This window comes from Haliotis rubra, unplaced genomic scaffold, assembly GCF_003918875.1.
Source record: "Haliotis rubra isolate DU_JTF1 unplaced genomic scaffold, ASM391887v1 Scf281, whole genome shotgun sequence".
NCBI lineage: Eukaryota > Metazoa > Mollusca > Gastropoda > Lepetellida > Haliotidae > Haliotis > Haliotis rubra.
Genome location: NW_025766903.1, coordinates 1,120,398 through 1,138,598, shown reverse-complemented (window position 1 = coordinate 1,138,598; position 18,201 = coordinate 1,120,398). Strand labels below are relative to the sequence as shown.

The 18,201-nt window shown below is 44.3% G+C and overlaps 2 protein-coding genes across 4 annotated transcripts; both read left to right on the top strand.

The window, feature by feature from the left end:
- The first annotated feature begins 2,429 nt into the window (after positions 1-2,429).
- Positions 2,430-4,212, top strand: LOC124281251. Its single transcript, XM_046717279.1, has 3 exons — positions 2,430-2,597; positions 3,014-3,148; positions 4,067-4,212. Exons 1-3 carry the CDS (start codon positions 2,447-2,449, stop codon positions 4,210-4,212), a joined length of 432 nt encoding a protein of 143 aa, XP_046573235.1. The 5' UTR covers positions 2,430-2,446.
- On the top strand, positions 4,184-17,165 carry LOC124281276 (nucleolar pre-ribosomal-associated protein 1-like). Of its 3 annotated transcripts, none has more exons than XM_046717307.1 (15): positions 4,184-4,256; positions 4,883-4,903; positions 5,114-5,184; positions 6,126-6,295; positions 7,289-7,399; positions 10,037-10,100; positions 11,392-11,554; positions 12,160-12,256; positions 12,905-13,177; positions 13,620-13,726; positions 14,143-14,286; positions 14,495-14,604; positions 15,138-15,284; positions 15,590-16,575; positions 16,856-17,165. In XM_046717307.1, the coding sequence occupies exons 2-15, from the start codon at positions 4,886-4,888 to the stop codon at positions 17,149-17,151; spliced, it is 2,757 nt and encodes a 918-aa protein (XP_046573263.1). In that variant the 5' UTR covers positions 4,184-4,256; positions 4,883-4,885; the 3' UTR covers positions 17,152-17,165. The 3 variants fall into 3 exon arrangements, with proteins under 3 accessions (XP_046573263.1, XP_046573264.1, XP_046573265.1); XM_046717308.1 differs by lacking the exon at positions 4,883-4,903 and adding an exon at positions 4,581-4,601; XM_046717309.1 differs by lacking the exons at positions 4,184-4,256; positions 4,883-4,903 and adding an exon at positions 4,767-4,789.
- The last annotated feature ends 1,036 nt before the right edge of the window (positions 17,166-18,201 follow it).

Here is an 18,201-nt window from a genome sequence, read left to right as displayed (position 1 = left end):
CTCCAGCAACGTAGAGCTTGTCCAGAGGCGGATACAGCATTTTAGAAAGGGGGGGTGCATACTATTGAGAAAAGGGAGGGTGCACATTTCATTTTTCACCGAAGCTTCAATGGTCATTAAATAAAATTGGTGGACTGAATGGTTGGGCACAGTATCATGGTTGGCAGCATATCGCTGTATCCCGATGATGTGGATCGTAGCTCATGGTATCAGGCTCTGGTCTGTCTGGACCAGACCCGACTGTTGACAGGTTGTATAGCTGGAATACTGTCAGTATTTTATTATTTATAGAGGATATTTGGTTTTTCCTATTGAAGCAATCTGACAAAGTGATATTTCAATAGTGGCATTTGTATGTTGATAGTTTAATTTCACATACAGATTGATAAGGTATATTCACTCCTATCAATATGATCCACTAGGACCATTTTCAGACGAGTTATAATCAGAGCAGTAATGCAAGTTTACTGGTAGGCAGAAAGGTGGTGGTGTAAGAAAGTGCTGGGATGTGGCCATAGTGAAGACCAGTCAAATGGTTGAATGTGTGTTCTTGGTCACACCATTCATCACTGACGATGTTAGCTTGAGATTCCAGGATGTGAACAAGGTAAAACAACACATGGCATACATGAGACCCAGTTTAATATCAATTAATATGTATGTTCCATAGGCGGATCCAGAGTGGGGGTGCAGGGATGTTTATTAAATGACCATTCAAGCTCTCGTGAAAACGGTACTGTGCACCCCTCTTTCTCAAAAAGCTGTATCCGCCCTGTATTCTGAGTATCAGTAGTTTCAATGTAAATGAAGATGAGGACCTCGATCATTTGTATCAGCCTTGGAAGCCTCTGAAGTCCGACAGACGTTCGTCCAACCCTGCTGTGCTGGTGCAGGTGTTGTGGAGTGACCCCCAGGTGGCCGACCAGTTGACCGACTCCCTGGTGTCGGCTGTGGAGAGTGTCGGTGTGAGCGAGTCAGTACTGCTGGCCCAACAACTACTTCTGTGTGTCAGGCACATTGTGCACAACCTGCAGCAGGTAGGACATTCACTCTAGTCAGAGATCTCAGTTGTTAGGAGGAAATATTAAGAAGAAATATAATAAAATATATAGAACTATAGCCAGTAATGTTCACTCTGTTAATGAAGACTTATAGTGACTTCTGTATGAAATCATCTGTATCACTGTTGAAGAATGTAAGTAATTTTAAAATGTTCAAGAAAAGTTCCAAATGTTTATGTCATGATCTGTTTCTAGAGACTGAATTTTTAAACTTATCCTATCTCATGGTATGCACCTCTCTTCTTCTTCTACGACCATGTGTGGAAACATGCTGTAGGCTAAGTTGAATCAAAACTTCCTGTCCTCTGACCACCTGACCTCTGCCCCCACTCTGATAGCAGTACTTGTCAATCATCTCAATAAGCGTGCAGATCGCTCAGATGATCATGTGACGTTCTGTGCCTGTCATTCTCTTTCTTGTCGCTACTTCGTATATAAATATACAATTTATGGTTAAAATTTCCAATTCTGACATTTTATGGAGCATTCTTTGGGTGTTTAAAACTATATTGTAATAGTTGTAATTTCCATAATGAGGATGAATATTTACCTTCAGTTTCAAATCACAAAATGATGATGTCATTTCTTCTCCCAAAGATGGAGAGCACTGCCGAGAAGTCACTCAAGACATACTTCAACCTTCTGAGAGTTGTTGTCAGGAAGATGCTCTCGTATTCCCAAGGTACCAAGTCCCAAGAAGCTGGGGAAATATCAGCTGAGTTTGAGATACTTGAGGCCAGTCAGAAGTCGGGCCAGGACATGTTGACCAGTGTTCTTCACACCATATTCCAGCACCCAACACTGAAAGCAGCTTTCCTTGGGGCCATCTCCTTCAAAACACTGGATGTTGACTCTCTCCTTACAGAGCAGATGATGACGCTGCTGATGGACTTGAAGGATGTTGTAGCAGACCCCACCCTGTGGGACGTTTTCAGTGTATACGCAGAACGGGTTTTAAAGTCACTACAGGCTGTTCTCACAGAATCCAGTACAGAATCTCGACAGCTTGTGTTCCGGTGTGTGGAAGCTCTCCTGCCATTCCTAGACCCTGCTGGTTATTTTGGCAGATTCCTGGAACAGCTGCTGGAGTTTCCATCCAGTGTTCTTGTATCTAAGGGTAAATCAAAGAAACTTTCCAAAGCTGGTGAGCTTGTGATAAATCTGGCCACAAAATCACTTGCTGAATTGCAAGAGAGGTCTAAAGGGAGACAACTCCTGCCTTTTGCTAAAGTATCAACCTTGATGGATTTGATGACCGCATCCAGAGATGAATTTTAGAGGATTTTTGTCGTAATTTACTGAAAGTCCAGCCTGCTTATTGCCTGGCTGTGAGTAGGGAGCTGTGGAACTATATGCTGGATAACTTAACCACTGGTCGAGTTGCTATGGTGACGAGAATACTGTGCCAGAACATGGTACTGAGGACAGAGTTTGAGGACTGGTTGCTGAGATCTGTGGAGCGAGTGAGGAAGGACAGGGGATTATATGGTGAGGTCATCATGACCTACCTGCGTCTGGCAGGAAGGAAGGAGTCAGGTACTGCTTTATTTGATTCCTCTGGTTCCAATTCCAGATTAGTGTGATGGGTCAGGAAACCACTCGGGAATACTGTAGGCATGTATCCAGAAATCTGTTGTGTTGTTAAAGCTTGAGAGTAGCAGTTGGAGGATCTTGCTTCCTCTTATGTCCTGATGATGTCTAGAGGTAAGCAGGGCCCATGGGTGGACAGCTTTCTTACTGATGTAACTGGAAGCACAGAATCCTGTTTTCAATTCTTACATTAGACTGTGATACTGGAAGTGCACATACCACATTGTTGAAGGGAATGTCTGTTTGACAGCCTTTGTCATTATGGTAATGTTTCTAAAATTCATGAATTGTCAACAAATTCATCCTTGGTGTTTATGAATTGGCATGAGTGAAATTGCATCTGTTATTCCATTACATTCCAGGAAAGAACCCCAGTAACCAGCAGTGTGTGAAGACAGTGGAGAAGATGTATTTGACCAGCACAGTAGACCTTCTCACCGAGACAGATGCTGCTGTCATCAACATAGTGTGTACTCTTGTCCAGGAGAACTGTATTGGTGAGTCGGTTTGGGGACACTTTAGATCCAACATTCCTTTCTCTTTTCCTTGCTAGTGCAGTAAACATTGGAATCCTGAATACTTTCACTGTGATCTTGCAAAGCTGAGTGTATCATGATTTCAAGGAGAGAAGCGTTAATTATTATCATTTGTGTCTGCATTAACCCTGACTCGGTACTGGTATCAGTACAGACAAGGTGTTGCTTGTCACTAGAGATGGACTGGATAACCCTGGCTCGGTACTGGTATCAGTACAGACAAGGTGTTGCTTGTCACTAGAGATGAACTGGATAACCCTGGCTCGGTACTGGTATCAGTACAGACAAGGTGTTACTTGTCACTAGAGATGGACTGGATCTGCTTGATACCCCAGTTGTGTGAGATGAAGGTTCAGATCTCATCCATATGTTTGGCTCCCTGAGGCATGAGAGTATACAAGTCTCATTTCCACCTGTGAAGTTTTAGTGTCTATGCAGTTTTCTTGATGTTTTGTGTGTAGTTTACAATGATCTTGGCCTACAAGTGATTTGTGCAAGTGGTTCCGATGCCTAAAGCACGATCTTAAGGATTTACAATAATTGTACTGCTAAGATTGTTTTGTTTAAGTTGGTCGGAATGTCTTGTAATGCAAGTAATATGATAGATGGAATCTGACTGACCAATTGGAGGGAATGGTTTCACTACAACAATTCCAGTCTTGGTAGTCAGTTCACTTTCTTGCCTCTTGATGATGCCACTAGTTTCTGTGGTCCTGACTCAAATAATGAAGACCTCTGCTGGAATATTGCTGTCTGCAGTGTTAAACAAATTTGACTGATCAACTCACTGAATACACTGGAGGGATGGCAACAGATACATTCCATGTATGTGGATATTGAAGAAAGGAAAACCTCTTGATCACATCGATGTATTTACAGGAGAAAAGAAGGCAGCCAAGATGTGGTCTGAGCTGTCATCAGGTCTGTGTGGACACCAGAGAGGTCATTTGGAGGTACTTGTACCCAACTGTCGGGGTGCAGGGGGACACCGGGATCTCCCTCGGGCTACTGATGAGGACACTTGAGAGTGCTTGGGAGGGACCAAGATGTAGAGGACTATGCTCTCAAGGTAGGTGATACAGGTGAGCACACTCCCAAGGCAGCCCAGGCTGATACAGGTGTGCGTCATCAACTGTCGGGGTGCAGGGGCACACTCTCAAGGTCATGGCCCAGGTGATACACACTCTGGGTCATGGCCCGGGATCATGGCCCCTCATGGCCCAGGGGCAGGTGAGCACTGTCATGGCCCAGAGGTGAGCACACTCTCAAGGTCATGGCAGGTGATACAGGTGAGTGCTGGGAGTGACTCTCAACATGGGATACAGGGGCACACTCTCAGGTCAGATGATACAGGTGAGCACACTCTCAAGGACTAGGTGAGCACACTCTCAAGGTCATGGCCCAGGTGATACAGGTGAGGTGAGCACACTCTGAAGGTCATGGCCCAGGTGATACAGGTGAGGTCAGGTCATGGCCCAGGTGATACAGGTGAGCACACTCTCAAGGTCATGGCCCAGGTGATACAGGTGAGCACACTCTCAAGGTCATGGCCCAGGTGATACAGGTGAGCACACTCTGAAGGTCATGGCCCAGGTGATACAGGTGAGCACACTCTCAAGGTCATGGCCCAGGTGATACAGGTGAGCACACTCTCAAGGTCATGGCCCAGGTGATACAGGTGAGCACACTCTCAAGGTCATGGCCCAGGTGATACAGGTGAGCACACTCTCAAGGTCATGGCCCAGACGATACAGGTGAGCACACTCTCAAGGTCATGGCCCAGGGTGATACAGGTGAGCACACTCTAGGTACAGGTGAGCACAACATCAGGTGATACAGGTGAGCACACTCTCTCCAGGTTTTATATCCTGAAATAATCTTGATGAATAAAACTTTGTTCATGATCATGATGTGATTATTTTTCAGAATGCTAAAAGTGTGACAAGCACAGACAAGATTCTGGCTGAGTGGTTGGACTTTGTCAAAGTTGGTCTGAAGTAAGTGGAGAATACAACACATGCGATTTATAGTGAATAGCTTTAGATTTGTTACTGTTCAGGCAAACGACAAACTTATCAATGTTCTGATCTTCCGTTATGTATGATTCAGTCCCATGTACTACAGGATCTAACTGTTAATGGTGGATTTAGTATCGCTGCTAATCCTAGAAATGCCTGGATTCAGTTTTGTCAGAAATGGTTTCAAGCCACACTGTAGAATATAACAACATGTTATACCACAATTCACAAAATATGCAACATACACCTATCATATACCGCAACATATGTTCAGCAACATATAGCACAGCCTTTATCAAGCCACATACTGTTTGTTTGTTGTTTAACGCCACACTCAGCAATATTCCAGCTATATGGTGTCAATCTGTAAATAACAGAGTCTGGACCAGACAATCCAGTGATCAAACATCATGAGCATCGATCTATGCAACTGGGATACAATGATATGTGAACCAAGTCAGCGAGCCTGACCACCCAATTCCGTTAGTCACCTCTTACAACAAGCATGGGTTGCTGAAGACGAATTCTAAACCAGATCTTCATGGGTACGACATATACTGCAACATATAGCATACTGTAGCATCTATAGCAGTATATCCTGAACATACAATACCAGAAATACATATGGTATATACTGCAACATATAGCATACTGTAGCATATATAGCAGTATATCCTGAACATACAATACCAGAAATACATACTGGTATACCATACCATAGCAGAAATATACCACCATGTATACTGCAACACATAGCATACTGTAGCATATATAGACCACTGGTCTACTATCCCTGATGTTGTTTCAGCTTCCATGCTTTTGGAACATAGTTTGAAACATCTTCCTCCATCAGCCCATGTAGTGGTTGCTAGTTGTGTTAACAATGTTGACCTTCACCTTGACCTGGGCTTTTTTTTCAGAGTTCTATTTTGTGAACCCATGCTACTGAAGGTGATTGACAGGCTGGTTCCACTGGTGTATGTAGAGTCACATGACGTGTCTCCACCAATCACAATGCTGTATGAGATGCTGATGAGCCACTCACAGTTCATGCTGGTCATGCTTGGGGAGAAAGGTCAGGAGGTCAAAGGTAAGTATCTCTCAGATTGCTCAGCTACTTGCACGGTACTTTCAACATGACACCTCGGGCAGCCATAGAGAAGTACTGCTGCATGGTTCACGGTAGTTCATGTAATTCCAGATTCCACTGCATACTGTTTGTATGACTTAAGGACTTTTTTCTGCTGAACGATAAAAAGTAAACCAATCTCATTAAAATCAGATCTTAGTTGTCACTACCACTTCACAAAGGTTTGAGGACATCCTTTACAGATCACATCGGACGACCTTTGCAAACTTGGGCTGACAATTAAGATGCTAAGTTGCTTTAAGCTTCAAACTTGATTCAAACTGTTAACTTTCATCCATTAGAAATTTGAACTGAACAGAAGACAATTTTGGAATGTGTAATGGATGGTGGAGATTGTATGGCAGTACATCCCGTGGAGCATGGAAAGTCGCTTTCTTTTGAAATGTGTATCCCTTTGAACAGACAGATTGAGACTGTGTTTCTGAACACCGTATGGGTATTTATATAGTGCTATGGTCCATCCCATCTACATGCATGCTACCCATGAAGGTGCGGGTTAGAATGAACCTTCAGTAACCCATGCTTGTAGTAAGAGGCAACTAACGGGATCGGGTGGTCAGGCTCGCTGGCTTGGTTGACACGTGTCATCGGTTCCCAATTGCGCAGATCGATGCTCATGCTGTTGATCACTGGATTGTCTGGTCCAGACTTGATTATTTACAGACTGCCGCCATATAGCTGGAATATTGCCGAGTGTGGCGTAAAACTGAACTCACTCACTCACTCACATGCATGCTCAAAGTGCTTTGTTTTCCCTCGATCATTGGATGCCAATCTCAATGGCACACCATATTTTCAATCTCAACTCCCTGGGGATCATACAACTCGTGCAGTCACTAGGCTCAAGTTATGGCTTTCCAATATGTCATTTAACGTGTATTGCCATTATTGGATCTAATAAGATTTAATCTAAGAAAATTTTCCTTTCTTCAGATCAGATGGTGAATCTCCTGTTGACTCTGGTTGAAACCAACTCAGAATGCTGTGATCCTAGTCACTACACCGTGTTACAAGGGACATATGGAGCCACTCTGTCACAGACAGGTAACTGTTGTATACATCTGTGATCCCAGTCACTACACCGTGTTACAAGGGACATATGGAGCCACACTGTCACAGACAGGTAACTGTTGTATACATCTGTGATCCTAGTCACTACACCGTGTTACAAGGGGCATATGGAGCCACACTGTCACAGACAGGTAACTGTTGTATACATCTGTGATCCCAGTCACTACACCGTGTTATTAAGGGACATATGGAGCCACACTGTCACAGACAGGTAACTGTTGTATACATCTGTGATCCCAGTCACTACACCGTGTTACAGGGGCATATGGAGCCACACTGTCACAGACAGGTAACTGTTGTATACATCTGTGATCCCAGTCACTACACCGTGTTACAGGGGCATATGGAGCCACACTGTCACAGACAGGTAACTGTTGTATACATCTGTGATCCCAGTCACTACCGTGTTACAAGGGGCATATGGAGCCACACTGTCACAGACAGGTAACTGTTGTATACATCTGTGATCCCAGTCACTACACCGTGTTACAAGGGGCATATGGAGCCACACTGTCACAGACAGGTAACTGTTGTATACATCTGTGATCCCAGTCACTACACCGTGTTACAGGGGGCATATGGAGCCACACTGTCACAGACAGGTAACTGTTGTATACATCTGTGATCCCAGTCACTACATGTTACAAGGGACATATGGAGCCACACTGTCACAGACAGGTAACTGTTGTATACATCTGTGATCCCAGTCACTACACCGTGTTACAGGGGCATATGGAGCCACACTGTCACAGACAGGTAACTGTTGTATACATCTGTGATCCCAGTCACTACACCGTGTTACAGGGGGCATATGGAGCCACACTGTCACAGACAGGTAACTGTTGTATACATCTGTGATCCCAGTCACTACACCGTGTTACAAGGGGCATATGGAGCCACACTGTCACAGACAGGTAACTGTTGTATACATCTGTGATCCCAGTCACTACACCGTGTTACAGGGGCATATGGAGCCACACTGTCACAGACAGGTAACTGTTGTATACATCTGTGATCCCAGTCACTACACCGTGTTACAGGGGCATATGGAGCCACACTGTCACAGACAGGTAACTGTTGTATACATCTGTGATCCCAGTCACTACACCGTGTTACAGGGGGCATATGGAGCCACACTGTCACAGACAGGTAACTGTTGTATACATCTGTGATCCCAGTCACTACACCGTGTTACAGGGGGCATATGGAGCCACACTGTCACCGACAGGTAACTGTTGTATACATCTGTGATCCCAGTCACTACACCGTGTTACAAGGGGCATATGGAGCCACACTGTCACAGACAGGTAACTGTTGTATACATCTGTGATCCCAGTCACTACACCGTGTTACAGGGGACATATGGAGCCACACTGTCACAGACAGGTAACTGTTGTATACATCTGTGATCCCAGTCACTACACCGTGTTACAAGGGGCATATGGAGCCACACTGTCACAGACAGGTAACTGTTGTATACATCTGTGATCCCAGTCACTACACCGTGTTACAGGGGCATATGGAGCCACACTGTCACAGACAGGTAACTGTTGTATACATCTGTGATCCCAGTCACTACACCGTGTTACAGGGGACATATGGAGCCACACTGTCACAGACAGGTAACTGTTGTATACATCTGTGATCCCAGTCACTACACCGTGTTACAAGGGGCATATGGAGCCACACTGTCACAGACAGGTAACTGTTGTATACATCTGTGATCCCAGTCACTACACCGTGTTACAAGGGGCATATATGGAGCCACACTGTCACAGACAGGTAACTGTTGTATACATCTGTGATCCCAGTCACTACACCGTGTTACAAGGGACATATGGAGCCACACTGTCACAGACAGGTAACTGTTGTATACATCTGTGATCCCAGTCACTACACCGTGTTACAAGGGGCATATGGAGCCACACTGTCACCGACAGGTAACTGTTGTATACATCTGTGATCCCAGTCACTACACCGTGTTACAGGGGGCATACGGAGCCACACTGGCACAGACAGGTAACTGTTGTATACATCTGTGATCCCAGTCACTACACCGTGTTACAAGGGACATATGGAGCCACACTGTCACCTACAGGTAACTGTTGTATACATCTGTGATCCCAGTCACTACACCGTGTTACAAGGGACATATGGAGCCACACTGTCACAGACAGGTAACTGTTGTATACATCTGTGATCCCAGTCACTACACCGTGTTACAGGGGGCATATGGAGCCACACTGTCACCGACAGGTAACTGTTGTATACATCTGTGATCCCAGTCACTACACCGTGTTACAAGGGACATATGGAGCCACTCTGTCACAGACAGGTAACTGTTGTATACATCTGTGATCCCAGTCACTACACCGTGTTACAAGGGACATATGGAGCCACACTGTCACAGACAGGTAACTGTTGTATACATCTGTGATCCTAGTCACTACACCGTGTTACAGGGGGCATATGGAGCCACATTGTCACAGACAGGTAAACATTGTATACATCTGTGATCTGTAGCCACGCCTAGACGATTCTTTGACTGTCACAATACAGTACCTAGCAATAGCCCAATCCCACCTATTACCATGCTGCTTGTATTTGCAGACCAGAGACTCCTGAAGATGATGTTCGTGTATGAGAAACATGGTAAAGGGCTGAGTGATGCCAGGTATGTAGACAGTGATGACTTTCTTCAAATACTCAGTGGACCCGTGAAGATCCGGGGTAGAATAGGTCTTCAGCAACCCATGTGCTTGCCATTAAAGGCGACTATGCTTGTCGTAAGAGGCGACTAACGGGATCAGGTGGTCAGTTTCGCTGACTTGGTTGACACATGTCATCGGTTCCCAATTGGGCAAATAGATGCTCATGCTGTTGATCACTGGATTGTCTGGTCCAGACTCGATTATTTACAGACCGCCGCCATATAGCTGGGATATTGCTGAGTGCGGCGTAAAACTAAACTCACTCACTCACTCACTCACGCAGTGGACCCAGGAGCATAGTCCGAGCTTCCTTAACATTGTACAGTACAATGCAGGGACTTGTTTATAGTGCAGCTGTTGACTCAGCAGAGTTGCTTCCCTTGATATGCGGGAGTCTGAGGTCAAGGGTTGGACTCATCATCCACCTCGGTTTGCCTGCTCCAAGTCTGTACAGGTCTGTTTCCCCACAACAGTGAACAGTTTCAGACACACCTGGGAAACCAACCAGTTATCATGGAGAACATGGCAGCCACATGAGATGATCTCAGTAATGTTGCTACAATGAAATTAGATCATAATGCTTTGCTGACCATTGTGATGTCATGGGTTACCATGACACTCGTTACCATGGGTTACCATGACACTACAATACACTACAATTACCGGACATCACTCATCTCGCTTCCACTGGAACTGGCTAGCTTTACACATTCAGTCCTATGGTTGTTTCTGTTTACTGAAGAGTTGGAGGGAATGATGTTTGATTATAACAGGACTATATCACCCTTGTGTCTTTAACTATATCCTTATCTCCTCCCCCATGTGGTGAGTCTGGGGTGGGATGGATCCCTTCTGTGGCTTTGCATGAATCAGGATGCATAATCATGGCTCCTTGTGAAATATGTAGCACATGACAGTGCCACATTGAGACCATATAATGTGGACTAGAGCTCTGTTGCTGTTATGTAGTGTGTTAATATGTCTTGTTATGTTCAATATTATATTTGATCGTAGTTTTTGGTAATCACATTTGACTTGTAATGCTACTTTAATCATTCTATTTAATAAACCTGGTGTTCTATATGTGATTAATAAACCTGGTGTTCTCTATGTGATTAATAAACCTGGTGTTCTATATGTGATTAATAAACCTGGTGTTCTCTATGTGATTAATAAACCTGGTGTTCTCTATGTGATTAATAAACCTGGTGTTCTATATATATGTGAATGTTCACTGTAACTGTTGTTCCTCAGGCCGTTCCTGTGGGGTCCCAAGGCGTTAGAGCACTACGCCCTGAGGAAATCCCTGGCTTCCTCTCTCCTCAAGCAGCCGTCCATGGAGCAGATTGTGGACGCCTTCAATGTCCGCAACATGTACAAGTCAGCCTTAAACTTCCCCATTAGCAGGAAGCTCACGGTAGACTGAAACGTTTTGATATCGAATGTTACTCTATGGGTTCTGGGGACATTTTTATGAGATAAGGTTATGATTCTCTTTTATTTCATCAAGTGGTGATTTGTGAGCTTGTGTGACACAGCGTCTGGTGGCATGGGTCCAAGACTGTATTGTTATACAACTGGAAGATTGCTGATTAGTATAAAGGAACAGTCACAGTGTTTGGCCATGTGCCTATTGTAAACATGTCACACTCATTCAGAGATCGAGGTACAAGATTACTTCCTCTTGTCCAACTGTAGAACTGAAATGCATTGCTACCTGTTGTGGTGTACGCTCGTGTTTGTGCCTGGTGTTGAACATGTACTGTCCTTACTGTCATCTCAGTCAGTTGTGTTACTGCTCCACAAGTTTAAGGCAGCAGAAATATATTTGCAGAATTACATCCCTTGGTTGTGCCTGGATTCACTGTTTATTGTTTTGAATCTGGAATTTGTCCTCGTTATATATATTTGTCTTAATCTTGGAACCTAACAGTAGTTTCTCAAAGAGGGTATTGTCTATACTGAAGACTTCAGTATTATAGTTGTGCTGGACACAACTCATGTCTCTGTATCTCTGTGTAGCCTGCAGTTGTCATGGAATCGGAGGAGGTCAAGGCCACTGTTGATGTGTATGACCCTTGCTTTGTGCTGCCGTTGTTCTGCGGACTCCTGAGGTCAGGTACGTCATCTGGTGTAGAGAGTAATCAGTACCTTGGGTCTGCTTGTTGTCAATCTTCAAGTTCTTCACTGTCTCATTCTTTTGAAGTTCCTGAAAGAAAATATCTTCACACTTAATCTAATTTGACAGAATGTTATCATTTGTCTTCCCAAGAAAAGCATGCATCAAGCTCAGTCAAAGATTTGTTTCCACAATTGCCATTTCAAGCCTACATTTCTGTACTACAATGTGAGTGAACTATCATCACGCATGCCAACATGCCAATAGTCCAATAGAGTCGGTTTTACAAAATCAGAACATGTGGTTGCTGTTTTGGCCACAGCCGTTACCAGTAGAATGGCTGCTGAAATTATCACCAATGATTAGCTAAAAGAAATAGGTTGGAGAGTTTTAGTCAACTGGTGGTCATCTTCCACCAAGTCTCAGCAACATCGGGGGGGAGGTTTTCTTACATTTTTGTTGACACACTGATAATCTTTGATGCGGTGATGGAATATGACTCCTTGAAGTGAGAAATATTGTGTGTTCACATTACGTGTTATCAGGGTGTTATGTGTACCCGTCTGTCATACTCCACACCTAATTGAAATAACTGGAAGTAGATGAATCGGGGACCTGACATCTTGACTCTCTCCATTTTGTTTGTAGATTCCCTGGTAGACTGTCGGAAGTTCGTATCAAGTCACTGTCTGGCATACACGCTGACTGCTCTGAGTAGCCATGAACCCAGCATACGGAAGGCAGCGTACACTGTACTGGCTCGCTATGTGGACCATCTGTCCGGCGTCAAGTTCCATGAACGTCTTCAAGTGACATACCTGCTGGACACTTTACGGAACAGCGTACAGGAGCCGAACCAACGTCTATCCTGTCTCATCACCCTCTTCCTGGCCCGTGTCTCGCGTCTCATGCTGCATCCAGGTACTGACAGGAACAGGACAACTGAGAACATTGTACTTTTTTGATGGCTATAGGTTTTAGTTTCCATGGCAACAAGTTTCATAGATTTACTCTTGCAATTTTACTTTTGCTGTAGATGTTGATACCTTTGTCGTGTTGTTGAAAGAGAAATGTTGATTGAATTTAGCCAGATCTGACAGGTAAATAGTCGATGATGATAGATTGATAATCTGCTATATGAGTTGATACTGACAAGATCAAAGGTCACATGAGCCTGATGATGTCAAGGGTCATCGGGTCACGTGTTATAGCTCAAATTGGTTCAACACTCATTTCCAGACATTTTGATCAATATGGATAAGATTTTGTCCACAACTTGTATGTTTATACTGGCATCAGGTAAACATATAATGCAGGTTATTTTTATGTATTTTGAATTTGAAACCAAGCTATTTCTCTACAGATGAACACATGTACCGGCAGATGAACAACTTCCTGCTGCTGAAGCCGAGTCTGGACACAGAGAATGTACCCGAGTTCTATAAGCTCTTCAACAGTGCTGACCTACAGGTAACCATGGCAACGTTGTACCGCTTTACCTGGCAGTAAGTGGGGCTGTAGTGGTTTCCTCTGTTTTATCATGTCAGGATGAAGATGCTAGCACAGTCCTACTTTCACGCTATACTCATGATCCTGATCTATCCAGTGTGACGGTGTTTCTACCTGCATGTTCAGTTCCTAATTCACGTTAGTGCTGTCAGATCTACAGGTTACGAAGCTCTATCTTCCACGTTTAGTCTACACCTGCCTGTTGACAGTGGTTCAGACAAAGGTTTGGGAACTTGCCGAAGATTCAACTTTACAGGAGTGACATATTACTGTGGTTGAATGTTTCAGCACAGGAAGGAAGAGAGTACTTATGTTACCATGGTGATTGTTCATCAAGAGAGTACTTGTGTTACCATGGTGATTGCTCATCGTTTCAGCACAGGAAGGAAAGGACGTGGATTGTAAGTCTCCTGGCGGATGGTCTGCGTGAGATGTCTGACTACAAGACAATGGAGCGGAGGTTCACCTTCAAGTTACTGCAGGGGTTCTGTGACTCCGCCATGAGCGACCAATTCTCCCAGGTCTGTACACGATGGTGAAGTAGTAGTTCATCTTCAGGTTAAATGTGCTGTGCCATAGACCAGAATTCTTTGTGGTGGAGCAGTATGTGAGGCGGATCTTGGTGTCCCTAGCAGGATGTTAGAGTGTTTCCATAATTTACAGAATTTCAGTTTACCCTGTGTATTCACAGATTATCCTTCCTATCAGTGTAGTGATGCTGTGTTTCAGGTGCGTGTGCTGAGGATCGTTAAAGCAGCTTGTTCGGGTCGCCCGATGGCAGTGGATCTGGCAAAGAACCATGGTATCCTCACCTGGATCAGTGGTATCCTCATGAAACGGTAAGACCTTTGGCGCCAATAGTAATGTCACAACTTGCTTGTTCAGTCGGTATTAGATTAGAGGGATTTGAGGGAACATTGGTTATCTTTCCATTTACTTACGATGAAGGGCAATGTGTTTATTGCCGGGTGTTCAAGTGTTTCCTTGCACTGTGTGTGTTGAAGTATCACCTGTCCAGTTACCAGATGAAGGTTGTAGGGAATTTCATATGTGATCACAAAGCTGTATCCAGAATTATGTCCACATCTAGAGTGGGTGGATTCGTTTTAAGAGCCCATTGATGCCAATCATGTGGTCATGTAACCTTGTTGATTGTGTTTAAAAAAAAATATGGTTTGAAAAAGCATGATTTTTATTCTTCAGTTCTGATATTGACTTGTACTGTAATCTGCAGCACTGCACACTGTCAGGATCCTGTTCACCTCGGTCAGATTTGGTTAGATGTGGCTGTGTGATATGTTCAGTAGTATTGTTATCTTTAGCATTTACCTCACTCCCTCCCTCACTCACTGACTGACTGGCATCCTTCCAGGCTGCATGACGTGGAGCACTGTGAGCTGCTGGCCTCCATCCTCCACACGCTGTGGTCCACCATGGTGGGGGAGGGGGGCAGGACGCTGCCCTCACAGTTTGTCCGGGAGGTGCTGCTGTGCTGTAAGAGGCTCATCACTCACATCAGGTAGGAGAGAACATTCAGACATCCCCAGGAAGTCACCTACATCCAATTTACAAGATGAACTTCATGCTATTTAGAGGGTGACCTTCACACTAATTCAATGATAACCTTCATGTTGTTTGGAGGGCAACTGTCAGACTTTTTCCTTGGTAACATTTACCTCCGCCCTTGACAGACTGTTGTCATTTCTTAGATATCATTAACAGTAGATGAGTCGCTTCCAGTAAATGTGAAGCAGAAGTTTTGTTTCTTTGAGATTTCCCAAAACAATTTCCCTGTGCTGCACAGTTTGGCATTATTTGTTCCAGACATCATGAGTTTTCTTGCCGTTCCCTCCAGCTGCTAACAGAGACAATGGTGTCGTCCCTCCAACAGCTCGCGGATGTCACAGGGGACACAGCACAGGGTGTCTGCTCTCCTGCAGAAACTATCACAGTCAAGGAGGTCCTTCTGCTCCTGCTCAGCTGTAGCCAGCTGCAGAACGACCTCACAACAGCTGCACAGCTGAAGAACATACTCAGCTCTCTAGGTATACACATACAGGTCGCCAAGACAACGGTTGAGAGGAAACGCAAGGACTACCATGTGGAGGAGGTGGACCTCATAGAGGAAGAGGAGGAGAAGATGGAGGTAGATGCAGATGGTAAAAATATGGCATCAACGGAGAAATCTAATCCAGAGTCTGTGAAAACTGGTGAAACATCAGACATCGGTGAAAAGGATGTAGATATAGGGAACAGAGTGAAGGTGTTGAACAATGTGTGTCGGGTTTGCCTGTATTGGGCTCCCCAGAGATGTGTGTCATCATCTCCTGCAGCACATCAGGACAGCTGTACCGAGTGGGCGATGGAGGAGGATGTGCAGGTGTCCAGTGCCCTTGTCACCATGGCCTGGATTCTCAAACACCAACCCAGTGCCAACAGCCCCAAACTAAAATCTGACATTCTTTCTTGGGTTTTAAGTATTCTGTGTCATGAAAATAGTTTTGGTCAAGTCTGCAGGAAAGTTGTTACTGACTTGTCAGATTTCTCCCGCCAGTTTTTGTCCAGCTTGGTATCTGTATACAACAGTGTGTTAGACTTACCTTGTGAGACGGAGAGGCAGCTGGACTGTGACACGTCAGACACCGAGGCATCTCCAGATGGCAGACCAGCAGAGAATACAGACTGTGTGCAGTCATCACTGAAGCTGCTCAACAAGATTGTTGTGTGTGTGTTGGAGGAAGCATCTGGAGGAGGCAGAGCACAACACAAAGCTCTGGACGCAGCTAAATCTGTGCAGGACGATGCCTCACGTAAGTTGCTTTGTTTGCTTTTGTTATGAATGCAGGGTTCGACAGTGTGTAGCCTTATTCAAGCCAGGTCACACCAAGTAAATGATCCACATGTTATACCCACGTAAGGACCTGGTTTCTAGACAGGAGCCTTCTCAACTTGACATATATTGTTCAGATGTCTATCACTGGATTGTTTGGTTCAGACTTGACTATTTACAGACTACAGTCATGTACCTGGAATGTTGCTTAGTAATCATCCATCATCGTCAAAATACTGCTACTGTTCTCTGTCTTCCAGTGTCATCCCAGGAAAGATCTTCACTGGCACTGCGGGAGCATCTGTTAGGGTCAGTTGGTCAGTCTACACCAAGTGTGATAGGCACAGGCACTGGATGTGGTATAGCTGGTTTTGATGACAGCACACAGGATGTCACACGGGATGTCACACAGGCTGTCACACAGGACCAAAATGAGCCAAGGGCAAAAACTCCCAAAAATAAGAAACGACGAAATCAACGCTCCCAGGATCTTAACTCGAGCTCGTTACATGAACCTCAGTCAGCTGACAGTGCAAAGAAGAAAAAGAGAACATAAGTTTGAGCTTCTCTAACACTGAATAGTGGTCATTATATCAGACACACCAATCCACTGAATAGTGGTCATTATAATAGACACACCAATCCACTGAATAGTGGTCATTATATCAGACACACCAATCCACTGAATAGTGGTCATTATATCAGACACACCAATCCACTGAATAGTGGTCATTATATTAGACACACCAATCCACTGAATAGTGGTCATTATATTAGACACATCAATCCACTGACTAGTGGTCATTATATTAGACACACCAATCCACTGACTAGTGGTCATTATATTAGACACACCAATCCACTGAATAGTGGTCATTATGTTAGACACACCAATCCACTGAATAGTGGTCATCATGTTAGACACACCAATCCACTGAATAGTGGTCATTATATTAGACACACCAATCCACTGAATAGTGGTCATTATATTAGACACACCAATCCACTGAATAGTGGTCATCATGTTAGACACACCAATCCACTGAATAGTGGTCATTATGTTAGACACACCAATCCACTGAATAGTGGTCATTTTATTAGACACACCAATCCACTGACTAGTGGTCATTATATTAGACACATCAATCCACTGAATAGTGGTCATTATATTAGACACACCAATCCACTGAATAGTGGTCATTATATTAGACACATCAATCCACTGAATAGTGGTCATTATATTAGACACACCAATCCACTGACTAGTGGTCATTATATTAGACACACCAATCCACTGAATAGTGGTCATTATATTAGACACACCAATCCACTGACTAGTGGTCATTATATCAGACACACCAATCCACTGAATAGTGGTCATTATGTTAGACACACCAATCCACTGACTAGTGGTCATTATATCAGACACACCAATCCACTGAATAGTGGTCATTATGTTAGACACACCAATCCACTGAATAGTGGTCATTATGTTAGACACACCAATCCACTGACTAGTGGTCATTATATCAGACACACCAATCCACTGAATAGTGGTCATCATGTTAGACACACCAATCCACTGAATAGTGGTCATTATGTTAGA